Source organism: Coptis chinensis, chromosome 7, assembly GCF_015680905.1.
Source record: "Coptis chinensis isolate HL-2020 chromosome 7, ASM1568090v1, whole genome shotgun sequence".
In the NCBI taxonomy this organism is placed as follows: domain Eukaryota; kingdom Viridiplantae; phylum Streptophyta; class Magnoliopsida; order Ranunculales; family Ranunculaceae; genus Coptis; species Coptis chinensis.
In genome coordinates this window covers 3,040,738-3,053,093 of record NC_141462.1, presented here as the reverse complement: position 1 = coordinate 3,053,093, position 12,356 = coordinate 3,040,738, and the positions used below count along the sequence as shown (strand labels likewise).

The 12,356-nt window shown below is 38.5% G+C and overlaps 3 protein-coding genes across 4 annotated transcripts; 2 read left to right on the top strand and 1 right to left on the bottom strand.

Annotated features, from left to right (window-relative positions):
• Positions 1–596, top strand: LOC147485230 (photosystem II 5 kDa protein, chloroplastic-like). The gene has a single exon (XM_086570233.1). It carries the CDS (start codon positions 102–104, stop codon positions 426–428), a length of 327 nt encoding a protein of 108 aa, XP_086426359.1. The 5' UTR covers positions 1–101; the 3' UTR covers positions 429–596.
• A 487-nt stretch (positions 597–1,083) lies between these two features.
• LOC147485229 (uncharacterized) lies at positions 1,084–5,217 on the bottom strand. Of its 2 annotated transcripts, none has more exons than XR_015200869.1 (9): positions 5,008–5,149; positions 4,849–4,899; positions 3,584–4,417; positions 3,191–3,483; positions 2,814–3,014; positions 2,420–2,596; positions 2,027–2,224; positions 1,814–1,927; positions 1,084–1,639 (listed from the first exon to the last, which is right to left on the bottom strand). XR_015200869.1 is itself a non-coding variant. In XM_086570232.1 (9 exons), the coding sequence occupies exons 5-9, from the start codon at positions 2,997–2,999 to the stop codon at positions 1,310–1,312; spliced, it is 1,005 nt and encodes a 334-aa protein (XP_086426358.1). In that variant the 5' UTR covers positions 3,000–3,014; positions 3,191–3,483; positions 3,584–4,417; positions 4,849–4,899; positions 5,008–5,217; the 3' UTR covers positions 1,084–1,309. The 2 variants fall into 2 exon arrangements, 1 of the variants encoding a protein (XP_086426358.1); XM_086570232.1 differs by having other exon boundaries at positions 5,008–5,217.
• Positions 5,218–7,991: 2,774 nt separating this feature from the next.
• LOC147485228 (uncharacterized) lies at positions 7,992–9,073 on the top strand. Its single transcript, XM_086571297.1, has 3 exons — positions 7,992–8,373; positions 8,532–8,737; positions 8,852–9,073. Exons 1-3 carry the CDS (start codon positions 7,992–7,994, stop codon positions 9,071–9,073), a joined length of 810 nt encoding a protein of 269 aa, XP_086427423.1.
• Positions 9,074–12,356: the final 3,283 nt, after the last annotated feature.

Here is a 12,356-nt window from a genome sequence, read left to right as displayed (position 1 = left end):
TCATTCTGTTATTTTCCCTCCTTTTCAATAACTACCAAACCAGCCATACTTCTAGCAAAAAACCTTCCTCTGAGAACAAGAAAGACAGACTACAGTCATCCATGGCTTCAATTACCTTGACAGCACCCACATTCATTGGCAGCCTAACTGCCTCTGAAAGGTCTTCAACAACCCGGGGTCGTCGTTCATTGGTGGTGGCCAAGGCTGCAGGTTCTACTGAAGGAGTAGCAGTAAAGCAAGTTGATAACAACAAAAAGGAGAACAACAATGGGAGGAGGGACATGATGTTCGCCGCTGCAGCTGCAGCTGCTTGTTCACTTGCAGGCATTGCATTGGCAGATGTACCACCACGAGGGAGCCCTGAAGCTAAGAAGCTCTATGCTCCGGTTTGTGTCACCATGCCAACTGCTCGTATATGTCACAAGTGATGTGTAATTTATTAATATGAAACGATTGTTGTTTATTGTATGCTTTTGTAACTCTTGTTATTCAAAATCTGTTTCCAGATTTCTAAGATATTGTTGCTTCAAGTAATCATATATTACTGTGTAGTACGTTACCAGTACATTAATTAGTACATATTATTAGTTCTAGAATCTGTGAAATTGTTTCTGCTCTGCTCTCCCTGCTAGTATCTTCTGTGCGTTTGAGGCTGACATGCATCGACAACAAGTCCTTTTCAAATTTGATGAAGTTTGTGGGAGTTGTTATCTGCTACCAGGTTTTAAAATTAGCTAGCATATATAATATCAGGATGAATGTAATGATTAATTGTTTTGCTTGTACACTACAATTATGTTTTTCAAAGTGTTACACTTTGGTTTGGTAAGCTTGTGATCATTGGACTCGGAATGTTTCCTTAGCCGTTTTTCTACATACTATATACATCCATAATTCTAAAATGCGTACGCTCGATCGGCTGAGTCCATTTTCAAACATTAGCATATGAAATATAATTTCTTCATTACAATTGTAAGTTTGTAACGTTATTCATTTCACAGGGCTATACCTTTCTGCAAACGAGTTGAATCTCCATAACCTACTCAAAGTTCACTGTTGGGGGTGGGGGTAGGGTGGAGTATCTAGGGTCACAGATATGGTAAATTATATATGGGAATATATAACGTACATTCTGTAAGAGGCTCTTATCCATTTTCCTTTTCAGCCCGGTATAATCAGTTCAGTATACATGAAAACTGATAGTTTTACACATTTCTATACAACAATAACTACAGTCTGTTCTTCTGCTCCTTCTCTGCTTTCGTTCCCCTTGTATAACATACATTACATACTGGTACTTTAATGAACCTCAACCCTTCCAAACTTCTCGCAATAGCTCATACCTTATGGCTGATCCATTGCAACTTGCTTTCTCTTTGTGCTCCCCATTTCCATTAGCAGTAGATGATGACCTTTTATCAATAAGGGATATGAGTGGAGACTCAACTTCATCCAATTCTTCATCACTGGTGTAACCCTTTCTCTGTATAATGGACGCATTTCTCTCCAACTGTGATTTCCTTTCTGCAGCACCAACTTTCTCTGCGACATCAGCTGGTGAAGGAGGGATGTAAACAACTGGGGTGGCACTATATGGGAAACTGCTTTCCCCATCTGATAATCTACGTTTGATGAGACTCTGTACACATAAAAACCCAACAATTCATAAGCTATATTAGTATTTATTTTGTATTGGGAATAAGTGTCTACTTTCGACAAATTAAACCTCCATGTTGAAGGGAATCCAAGAAGTGAACTTAAACAGCCTACTTGAGCAGTCAAGAACAATTATTTGGAAGCTGTCAATTTATACCTCGGCATTCAAGGCCTCCAGGACAGCTCCTGGGACAGGATCAGGGCAGAACTCATCGGGAGTATAGTTGCAAAGTATGCGTTTAATCAGTGGAAGACCAATTGAAGGGCAGACCTGGAAACAAAGTTTGCTGTTGTCTCAACCATCAAGTGTATTGGTATAGAGCACCTAGAATAACCAATTCTCAAGAGAAACAAATGGTTTTATTTATACCTCTTTCCTGATGGATCTGTCCATAAGCATATCTTTTGGAAGCATCAAAAGATCACTCAAGGCATTAAGTAGTTGGAAGGATTTGGGTTCAACATCAGCACCTTGTCTTCCGTCATCTTCACCATTAACATCATCTTTCAAAGCTTCATCTATATCCATTCCAAAGAGGTCAGTGAGCCATCTAGACCAGTTTCCTACCTGCACAGGAAGTAGTTTCCTTTCCTTTGAGATACCATGAACATGACTACCTTAACAACACATGAATAGGAAGTCAACAGGTACTAGTGAAATTATGTACTTCAAAAGCTCGATACATGAGCAATTTAGATATATCAGATATACGATAAATACTTGAGTGAGTAGAATTGCATTACGTGCAGACATAATACATACAGAATTTTTAAGCTGAGCACCAGACCCAAAGCTCAAGTCCCCAGCAGGAATAGGCAGAACCCTGGAATCAACAATTGGATCTGAAACAGGATCCGTTGGGATGTCATTGGCAGACTCACAAGCCAGAATAGCATTAAACATGGCGACATCTAATCTTGCCACACACTGCTCCATTACCTGAGAATAAGAATGAAAAATGTAACAGGTCAGGAAGTAGGCAAAATATTGCATTCACAATTTCCTTTGGTAACTAAAAATCATGATGTCTAACTTCTTTCTTTTACTATTAAAAACTGTATAAACATCAAGGCGGTTCTTGTTTTGCAGAATTTTACAAGAAAACAGGTGGGGTCAAAGCTTAGTTTAAGAGAAAACAAGTATTTCAAAGAATTACCATTCTAGCCAATACTGGCAAGCAACCACACTCATGCCCCCCTGCTCGAAGAGGACAAAGTCGTTGAAAAGCATCCTGGAAGGCGCTTCTCCATAAATTGATAGAAAATGTACCTTGCTTCTGATCGCCCAAGCTTGGTCCCAATAGTATCCCCTCGCCTTTGCTTCTCTCAACTGGAGGTTGCATGTGTGGAGTTAGGGTCTGAAATCAATATATGCTATTGTCAGTTGAAGCAAGCGAAAAATTCTCAAAATCACTATGTTGACTGAGGCTCTCTCAAGCACTATGTACAAAGTAGTACTAAAACAACTTTAGGAACCGAGGTTCATTTTATAATAACCATTAGCTTCTTTTTAGATAATGTAATAAGTTTTCACCTGCCACCACACAGATTCTACAATGCAGAGAATATCCAAGATTCTATTTTTCTAGAGCCGCTGTGAATGTTCTTGTTTCCTGCCAATCGTCAACGAACTGCATGATACCAGGGTTTGCATGTTTGCTACCACCAGTTCCTCCCCATCTATATGATGAAGACTTCCCCTCGAATCTCTTCGTGCCACCATTTGCCTCAACCATCCTTGTAGTTACACTTGAGTGAAGTGAACTACCAAAGGCTTCAGAAAGGATCTCTCTCAGTACAACAGTGTTTGACAACCAGAACGTTAACCTTAACACAATAGGAGAAAATTATCAGCTTATAAAAACCATGATACCATTCCAATATGCTTGGGATTGATCACATAGTATCTATTTTAGTATTTTTATACCTTGGAACATCGTTTCCGCAGGACTTTGCTACCAGCACTAGCCCCGAGGAGGTGTTTCTAGCAATGGAGGCTCGCTTGTCTTGAGTCCAATGCTTGCATGCATGAATATAAAGTCGCGAAAGACGCCGAGCAGGGGTGTGAACCTTATGTGCCGAGCTCCCATGCTCCGGAACCACAGAATAAAGTGAAACCTCAAGAGCAGCAATTTCTCTCAGCTCATCTTCAAGTTTCTTGATTCTCGATTCCATCTCTTCAAAATTTTGGCTCTGCTCTTCATCCAAACCATTCTCCTCAACATCAACTCTTTCATCCTCACTTCCAACGCTTTGAGAACTATTTGGGCCCTCATCCATGAGATCTATGTCCTTTACCTCTTCAAGAGACTTCTCCTCACTCCCTTCGGATGATTCTGATAATGGTTTTGGATGGACTTTAATGCCCTGAGACTTTCGATCAGAGGAATTTTTAGCTGTTCCTTTAGCAAGCTCGCCATTGACCTTTGCAGATTTTTTTGGAGTACTATGTGACGCCTTAATTTGTTTCTTATCTGTTGCTTTCCTATCTGTTCTATCTCTTGACGAATGAGAGCGAACTTCTGCAGGGCCGTTTCTCGATGGCTTATTAGCCACTTTAGAAGTGCTTTCCACTTTTCTACTTGCAGCTTGTGCACCTCCTTGAGATGATACAGAATCTTTTACAGTCTCGCCGTCAGATTGTTCTTTTTCCTCCTTTGGTTCTTTCTCATTATCATTACAAATATCTTCTAAATCATCCTTGCTCTCTTTGGCAACCATCTCAGTAGCTTCTGAGCTGGCTGTCACTCCCAATTCAGACCTGATCCACATAATCCATAATAATCATAAGTTATATAACTTCATAGGTTTTTGCATTCATATCAGTTAAAATAATGATGTTAAATAAAATTGTATCCAAGGTCATCATCTCAACTTCTATAGCTTCTTAATTTAAACTAATTTCTGTTAATTGTTTCAGTATATATCGCGTGATTGTCACCTATTTCTCTAAGCAGATCCAAATGACATGGTATAAGAGATTGATCTCTTGGACATACACAAACAGGCAATTTTCTAATTGGATCCAATCTTTAGTCTTCACATTGGACTTACTAATAGAATGATCAGCTAAAATGAAGTAATTATTAGTTACGATTGACACTTTGTTCAAACAGCAATCTAAACTACGATGCATTACAATATAAAGTAGGTAAGAGGCCAAGAGAAATTAAAAAAACAACGTAAACTCACCTTAAAAACAGCAGAAACGAAACGTATTTTCAACAAAACGTTAGGATCCAGCTTTAAACGAAAAGTTATACATTTCAGTTGAAATATAATATAAAAAGATGAAAACAGAAGCAAACGAAGAAGACAAAAAAAAAAGCAGAAAGCAAAAGCTCAACTCACAGTCTTTTCTTGCTCAAAAAGTTTTCATATTTGTTCTGCCATTTTATCTATTTTGCAGTTGCAGAGTAGTAGTAATGTGAAGTCTCTATCATGTGAAGAAAGAATAGTTGATGAACCATTTGTGAGTTGTCTCTGTTTTTGTTTGGTGTCAGTTAAGAGTTAAGAGTTAAAGAGAAGATAAATGCCAGAAAGGTGGTCAAGTCACTGTGTTGTAATCAGAGTGTTCCATCACTCTATATTTTATAATAAAGTGGCCTCGCCAGCTGTATGTGTACGGGTTGCTTGTTATTTTGTTACCGGGAGAAGCTGTCGGTGGCGGTTATTTCCCGGGTATTTCAGGTTACTGGTTGGCTTACCCACTGGTTTTGAGTTGTGACTTGACATATATTCCTTTTCAAAAGAAAATTGGATCCCTAATTCCCTTCTCAAATAGTTGATATATATTTTTTTGGAGAAAAGAATTATATTATTATTATTATTAGGCTAAATTTATGGTGCGCTATGGTGCGTCATTACATCTCGGCCACTCATACCAAAGAATGCGTGTGTATTTAATGGCAAAATACTGATCCAAAGGCCCAATATTACTGCACACTGAAAACATACTCTTATTATTATTTTTTGACAGAGAAAATATATTTCTCTATTCAGTGATTAGACGGTGTAAATTATGACAACGTGCACATGTTTTGTGCATAAATACAAGCTACTGCAGCAAATTTATGACCAAAGTGGAATAAGGGGAGGGACGGGTAGGTAGAGAGCCCACAAGTATGGTGGCAATCCCATAACAAAATCTGGATTTATGGGGAGAGACAACAGTATCTTACGCCACTATGGCCCTATCCACCAAACGGGATAGTAATCTTTGCATATTTATTTGTAAAATAATGGTGGATCAAAAATATTTTGATTAAAAACAAAGATTCAAATTGTCTTGAAGACGCTCAGCACCGACAAATATTAGCTTATATTTTTCATTTTTAATCTCTCATATATTTAGTCAAAGAAGTGGAAAGATGCAAGTATATGAGCTCTTTTAATTTTGGATTGATCCTAATTGGGTACGGTTTCAAGATGAGATCTAAGAGCATCTTTAGTAGTGATATCAATTTAGCATCAAATCCCAAATTCTCAAGAATTTGGTGTTTTTCAACTTTAGGAGAACTACATGTTGATGAAAATACCAAACCAAACACCAAATCGACTAATATTTGGTTCCAGATTTGATGCTGTATCAAATCACTTATGGGGTTTGAGAAACACCGCGCGGTTTTGGCAAAACCGTATGGTCTTGGGCTGCTAAATGGGCTTCTATGGGCGATCGAGTGTGTTTTTTCTGAAAATTAGAACTGCGTTTTTTCTCAAAACGCGGTTTTGAGAACACCGCGCGGTTTTAGCAAAACCGAGTGGTCTTGGGCCTGTTAGTTGGGTTTTAGTGGCGCAGTTTTAGCAAAACTGCGTGGGCTATCTGGCGCGGTTTTGACAAAACCGCGTAGTTGGTTGGTGTTTTTTTTATGTTGCTCCTAAAATTGTTTGGTGTTTTTTTGGTTTGGTGTTTTTTTTTGTTCAAAATTTTGGTGTTTTTTTTGTTGCTCTCCTAAAAATGTTATAATATTGTAATATTTTGTCAATTATTATTATTATTAGTATTTATTTTTTGCTGCCAACTTTTAATTATTTTGAGAAAACATCCCCTCCCTAATCGCAGAAACTCAAGTAGTGAGAGAGTTAGAGTGCCTTCTAAGTTCCGAGTCTTGGCCGGTCAGTGGAGCTTCTATATGAGGGACTCAGGAACTGTATTAAGATTTAAGATCTTCTTATTAGCCTCTCTCCACTTTTCTCCAGTCATTCCACGCACCATAATATATAGTATACTATGTACTTATGTAGTGCCAAATGATGTTAAATTAAAATTGAAAGACTAGATTTGTTCCATTACATCACTTTAATAGTGGTTCATATGGGGCATGTGTATGATCACATTCTCTTCTTCTTAATTATTTTATTTGTTCACATCAGTGATGAGAGACGTATCTAAATTTTTTTGAAGTGAATATATAAATTGATTGACGATGATATCATTCTGGCAATTCCTACAAGAACAAATGGATTTCCCTTGGTAAGACTTCAGTTTGATTTTCAGGTGAAGACTTATAAGTGATCCTAACGTCAATTTCTTATACTAATAGATTATTTTCAAGTCAAGCGACCTCTTTGCAAGTTACCATAAAAAGATTTTAACCTCGAGTATTCACTAAGCATCAACGATGTGATGTGATAGCCCTCCTACAGTCCTACTGACTTCCTCTAAATCTTATGGCAAATAATAATGAAAAGTCTATATGCTACTATAGTACTATACGTACTAGTACGTACAAAGTTATAATAGTACTCGAACTTTTGGTTTTGGTAAAGTGTAAGTACTTTTTTTTTTTTCGATAGTGGTAAAGTATAAGTACTTGAACTGTTGAACAGTTTGAATTGACTCTCTCTGAGTACGACTTCGAGTCCATGTTCAGAGCAAACAAAAACAGAAGCACCATCATTCAATGCTAATGAAATGCGGAGGCATGGAAAACACGAAACAAAGAGCACTTTGAAGACACAATCATCCACTTAATGGAGATAGCATCTCGAAGGTTCTAGAAGATCAGACAACTCAACACTTCAAGACAACTCAGCAAGATTAGTTACAACAAGCTAACAATTTTCTGTAACAAACTAACTGATTGTCAAGAACTGAAAACCTCTCAGATATATATATAAGCATGTGAGCTCACATAATGTAACTGAATACAATTCGTTTTTCTGTTTTTGAGTTTAATCATTTTTTTCAATTCTTGTCATGGTATCAGAGCCATGAAAGCCAAATGACTATTATTTTTTTCTTTTCAAAGCTTCCGCCATTAAACCTTACTACAAAGCTTCAAAATTCGTAAGTTTATTTGATTCGATCATTTCATCATCAACCTTAACTACAAATGGCTATTTCAAAGACCACCAACACTACATCTCAAAACCAGACAACTCAAAATCAGAATTCATCAGTTCAACTGAACCAGACAACAAATCAAAACTCATCATTGATTCTTCAAAATATTGGAAATCTAGTTCCAATCAAACTCACTCGAGATAACTATTTGTTATGGAAATCGATCTTTTTATCTATTCTTCGAAATTTTAATATGTTTGAACTTGTTCTTGGAAGAGAAGAGTGTCCATCTCAATTTATTGTTGATGATAAAGGAAATCTAACAACACAAGAAAATCAGGCGTTTTATGATTGGGTGAAAAGAGATCAAACCCTACTTATCCGGTTAAATGCCACGCTTTATCTGCCGATCTTTTTACCTTATGTGGTTGGTATCTCCACATCAAAAAAGAGCTATGATCTATTCTTGAAAGAAGATTCTCTACACTCTCTAGAGCTCATATCAATCAGCTGAAAAATCGTATTCAAACAATCAAGAAAGGTAACTCAACTATATTTCAATACTTACATTCTATTAAACAAGTTTCAGATAGCTTGGCCACTGCTGGTGATGCAGTTAAGGATGAGGATTTGCTGTGTTATGTATTATCTGGATTAACTGATGATTATGGACCATTTACTACTTCCATTCGTGTAAGATCAAATAATGATCCAGTAACACCTGATGAATTGCATAGTTTACTTTTGAGTGAAGAATTAGCCTTAGAACAAAGAAATGCTCATATCCAAACCAATGTATCTTCAGAACCTACTTCTCATGCTTTTGTGGCAACATCTCAAAATAATAATATATAAAATAGAGGAGGTTATCAAGCAAATAGAGGTGGTTATAGAGGAAATAACTTTCAGAATAGAGGTGGTCGTGGTAGAAATGGTTATGGCATAGCATACTATCAGAATATTAGTTCTAACACAAATGGAAGTGGAAGAGGTAACAAACCAATGTGCCAGATCTGTAATAAGTCTGGTCACATAGTAGTGGACTGTTATAGTCGTATGAACCATTCCTATGTTGGGAAAGTTCCACCTGCTCAACTTGCAATGATGGCAACTGTCGGGGCAAAACGTTAACCCGACACTCCCCGATGTGATGGTGCTTCCGAGGCTCGAAAGAGACGGGGATTGGAATTTTTGAGGAAGAGAGATCGCACCAACGTTCGGGTTGCCCACGCATTGAGAAACCGGGATCAAGTCTCTTTTTCACGTAGTTCGGAGGATTTAAGCCTCCGTGATATATAGCAATCCCTGGCCTTGGCCAAGAAAGGGATTCTGAGATTGCCGTTCTTGATGAATCCTAGTATGATCATATCTAAAATAGATCATTCCCCAATATTTCATTCTATCCTCGCGCAAGATCTTATCGGATTGCACTAGGGATTTTTAGCTTCCGCGGATCGGATTATTGGATCGTAATCATCCGAACGGATTGGATCTATGGATCCGGGGCCACTCGGATGGGCCCCGGACCTGCTCAACTTTGATGGATTCAAGACCGAACAATCCGAAAGTGTTTATTTGGATGACCAATCGGTCCGGTCCGCCGGGCCCATATCCGGTCCATGGTTCGAAAGAGTACACTTTAGGACTGGAAATATAATGTATGGTACATTGCCCCCTCTTCAACAGAGGAGCAAACGAAGATGAAGGTGGTATGTTGAAGAAAAAAGAAACAAAAAATGATATAATAGGGAAAGGGGAACGTGTAATGGGAAAATATAATGTATGTTATAGAGATAGACGAAAAAATGTGAGATAATCAAAAGAAACAAGAGTAGAAAAAGTGAAGGGTATAAACGGAAATGACCGTTTTAGGTAAATAGTAAAGAAAGAAAAATGACAATGAGATGTAATCTAAAAATAGAGAAGTGGGTGTAACTCAATAAATGAGAAGAAGCATAAGAGGGGCAAAAATCCAAAGGTGAGAAAAGTAAAAGGGGGTTGAGGGTTAAATAAAAAAGGTTTGTAATAAATGGGTGGTTGGATAAGTTAAAAGAATGAGATAACAATTGTGTGGGTGGGGATCAAAAGAAAGAGATAAGAAGATAAAGAAGAATAAGGAGAGAAGTGGAGAACTAAATCTACCATTTAAGTGTGTTTAAATTTTTCACATAATTCACTTGTGTAGTTGTCACTAGATGTGAAATAGGTAAAACTTTGCATGTTTAGCTTATGAGGTTTAAAGAATTATATAAAACCCATAACTTTAATACTTTAGTGAGTAAATTGAGTGACCAACTCAGTGATGTGGTTATTTTTTTTTTTTTTTTTTTTTTTTTGTATTAATTTGTACATAACTTCTTACAATCAAAACAATTAACATTAACCTGAAAACAAGAAAAGAAAACTTAAATTAAAATAGTTGAAACCAACAGAAGCTGTAAATATATGGTAGTCTCGACATAGACTCCACCGACTCCAAGCAACCACCAAAGAAACACCTCCACCACATTGGAAACCCCATCTTTTCTCTTGGTCACCTTCATAGTTGCTCCTTCTTCCACCGTTGGATCTCCCATGGTGACGACTCACGAGTCATCATGTCGTCAAAGATAAAACTCCACAACAACAAAGTCGATTAGCAATTCCAAACCGAATGCCCCACCAAAGGCCCGACTAGTGAGCGGCAACTGACTAAGAAACCCAAACCAAAGAATCCGGAGAGGGGTAGAAAATGGGAGAGAGCCATGGCTTTGAACAAACAAATCATAATGCCAAACCGAAATCAGGACATAAAGGGTTGAACCCATGGCCTTGACGCCGATAGAGAGATTGGACCAAGTAAATCCAAAGTGAAACTACCACTACCAAATGATACCAAAACCAACTAAACCCAACTTATTTAAGGTCTTGAGATAGTGTAAGATCTCGCAAAATGTGGGAAGGTGGTCGCACCAAAGGAGACAACCACAAAACCCACCTCCGGATCCACCGAAGATAGAGACCAATGTTGGTTGATATAAACTCTCCTACATACCAACAGAAAAGGAGGAAGCTTTTCTTCTTTTTTTTCTTCTTCATCACTTCCAATTAGTAGATCTACCGGAATCAAAGAGTTTTGGGTTGTGGAGGCCGCGGAATGGTAGGTTTAGATTGTGGTAAACTAATTAAATTGGGTAGCTCTAGGTGGAGAAGAGAGTTTAAAGGAGAAGAAGGGGAAAGGGAAGTGGAGAGATCCGCTTTCCCCGCAGAAGCGGTAGCCGCTTTTAAGCCGCAGGAGAGTCATCCGCCATTTTCGAAAGCTTTAGCTTAATTCAGTGATGTGGTTATGGGAGATGCTAATTGGGCTTAAAAACAAACCAAATGAGTTGAAATAGAACTGACCCGCTAGCAAACTGCTGACCCGGCAAGAAAATATATTGACCCGCCTGAAAACTAGTGACCCGCAAGGAAACAGTCTGACCCGTGCGAAAATAGATAAAATTGCCAAATCCATATATAAGTAGGCCTGAATCGGCCCGAATATACCGGAACGGCTTTGTAAGACCACCGCCCAAAGAAGGAAAAGCCGTAATCGCAAGGAAAACGCCTGGACAAGCTGAAAAATATGTGATCCAGCTGTAAAAGCTCCCAAACCAGCTGAAACCGACTGAAAAATACAGGAACCAGTGGTAAAAATGCTGGAACCGGTTGAAAAATTGTAGAACCGGTGGAAAGAACGCCTGAACCGGATGGTAAACTATTGAACCGGTGGTGAAACGCATGAACCAGCCGGTTGCCGGTCGCCGGTCGCCAGTGCCGGTTGCCAGTCGCCGGTCCCCGGTGGTATAGGATCAGCAAACAAAGTTTGTGGATTTTGAGTTTTGGGCTTTATGGATTTTGGATTTTGGGCTGTTGAATAATGGGTGTTTTGTATATTGGTTTTGGGCTTGTGAACATTGGATATTGTGTTTGGATATTGGAAATTAAATATTGGGCTTTAAAATGAAATCCGACCAAACTAAGGAGACGAAGTGGTTGGGTCGGGGACCACCTAGCAATATTTGAGGTCATGACTCATGGTAAGCCTCGACCACACTAGCCCATACCTCGACCAAACTAAGAAAACGAGGGCTTACTTCAAGAGTGCTACCGTCGAGAGTACGACGTCGATCTAATAGCCCGTTAAGTAAGCGTAACATGCATTGGATTTCCATATTCATTATCTCCATCTTTAATTACTATATTGAACACGCCAAAGGCACTTGCATATGCATTATAGCTTTAGGTAATCGACCGCCGCGGTGAATGCGGATCGACTCACGCACCACCAATTCAACGATGGGTGCCGTGGAGATAACTTGATAATGGATCGGACGGTGACGAAATTAACAACCAAGACGTTGAAGGAGATTCGACATACCGGATTACATTGGGA

Excerpts from the sequence above, each read along its gene's own strand:
- LOC147485230 (XM_086570233.1), top strand. The coding sequence starts at position 102 with ATGGCTTCAATTACCTTGACAGCACCCACATTCATTGGCAGCCTAACT.
- LOC147485229 (XM_086570232.1), bottom strand. The coding sequence starts at position 2,999 with ATGCAACCTCCAGTTGAGAGAAGCAAAGGCGAGGGGATACTATTGGGA. Across the intron at positions 2,597-2,813 it reads TGCCAGTATTGGCTAGAATG|GTAATGGAGCAGTGTGTGGC; the intron begins GTAATTCTTTGA and ends TCTTATTCTCAG. Across the intron at positions 1,640-1,813 it reads TGGAGGCCTTGAATGCCGAG|AGTCTCATCAAACGTAGATT; the intron begins GTATAAATTGAC and ends TTATGTGTACAG.
- LOC147485228 (XM_086571297.1), top strand. The coding sequence starts at position 7,992 with ATGGCTATTTCAAAGACCACCAACACTACATCTCAAAACCAGACAACT. Across the intron at positions 8,374-8,531 it reads CTTTTTACCTTATGTGGTTG|ATAGCTTGGCCACTGCTGGT; the intron begins GTATCTCCACAT and ends AACAAGTTTCAG. Across the intron at positions 8,738-8,851 it reads ATGCTCATATCCAAACCAAT|AATAGAGGTGGTCGTGGTAG; the intron begins GTATCTTCAGAA and ends AATAACTTTCAG.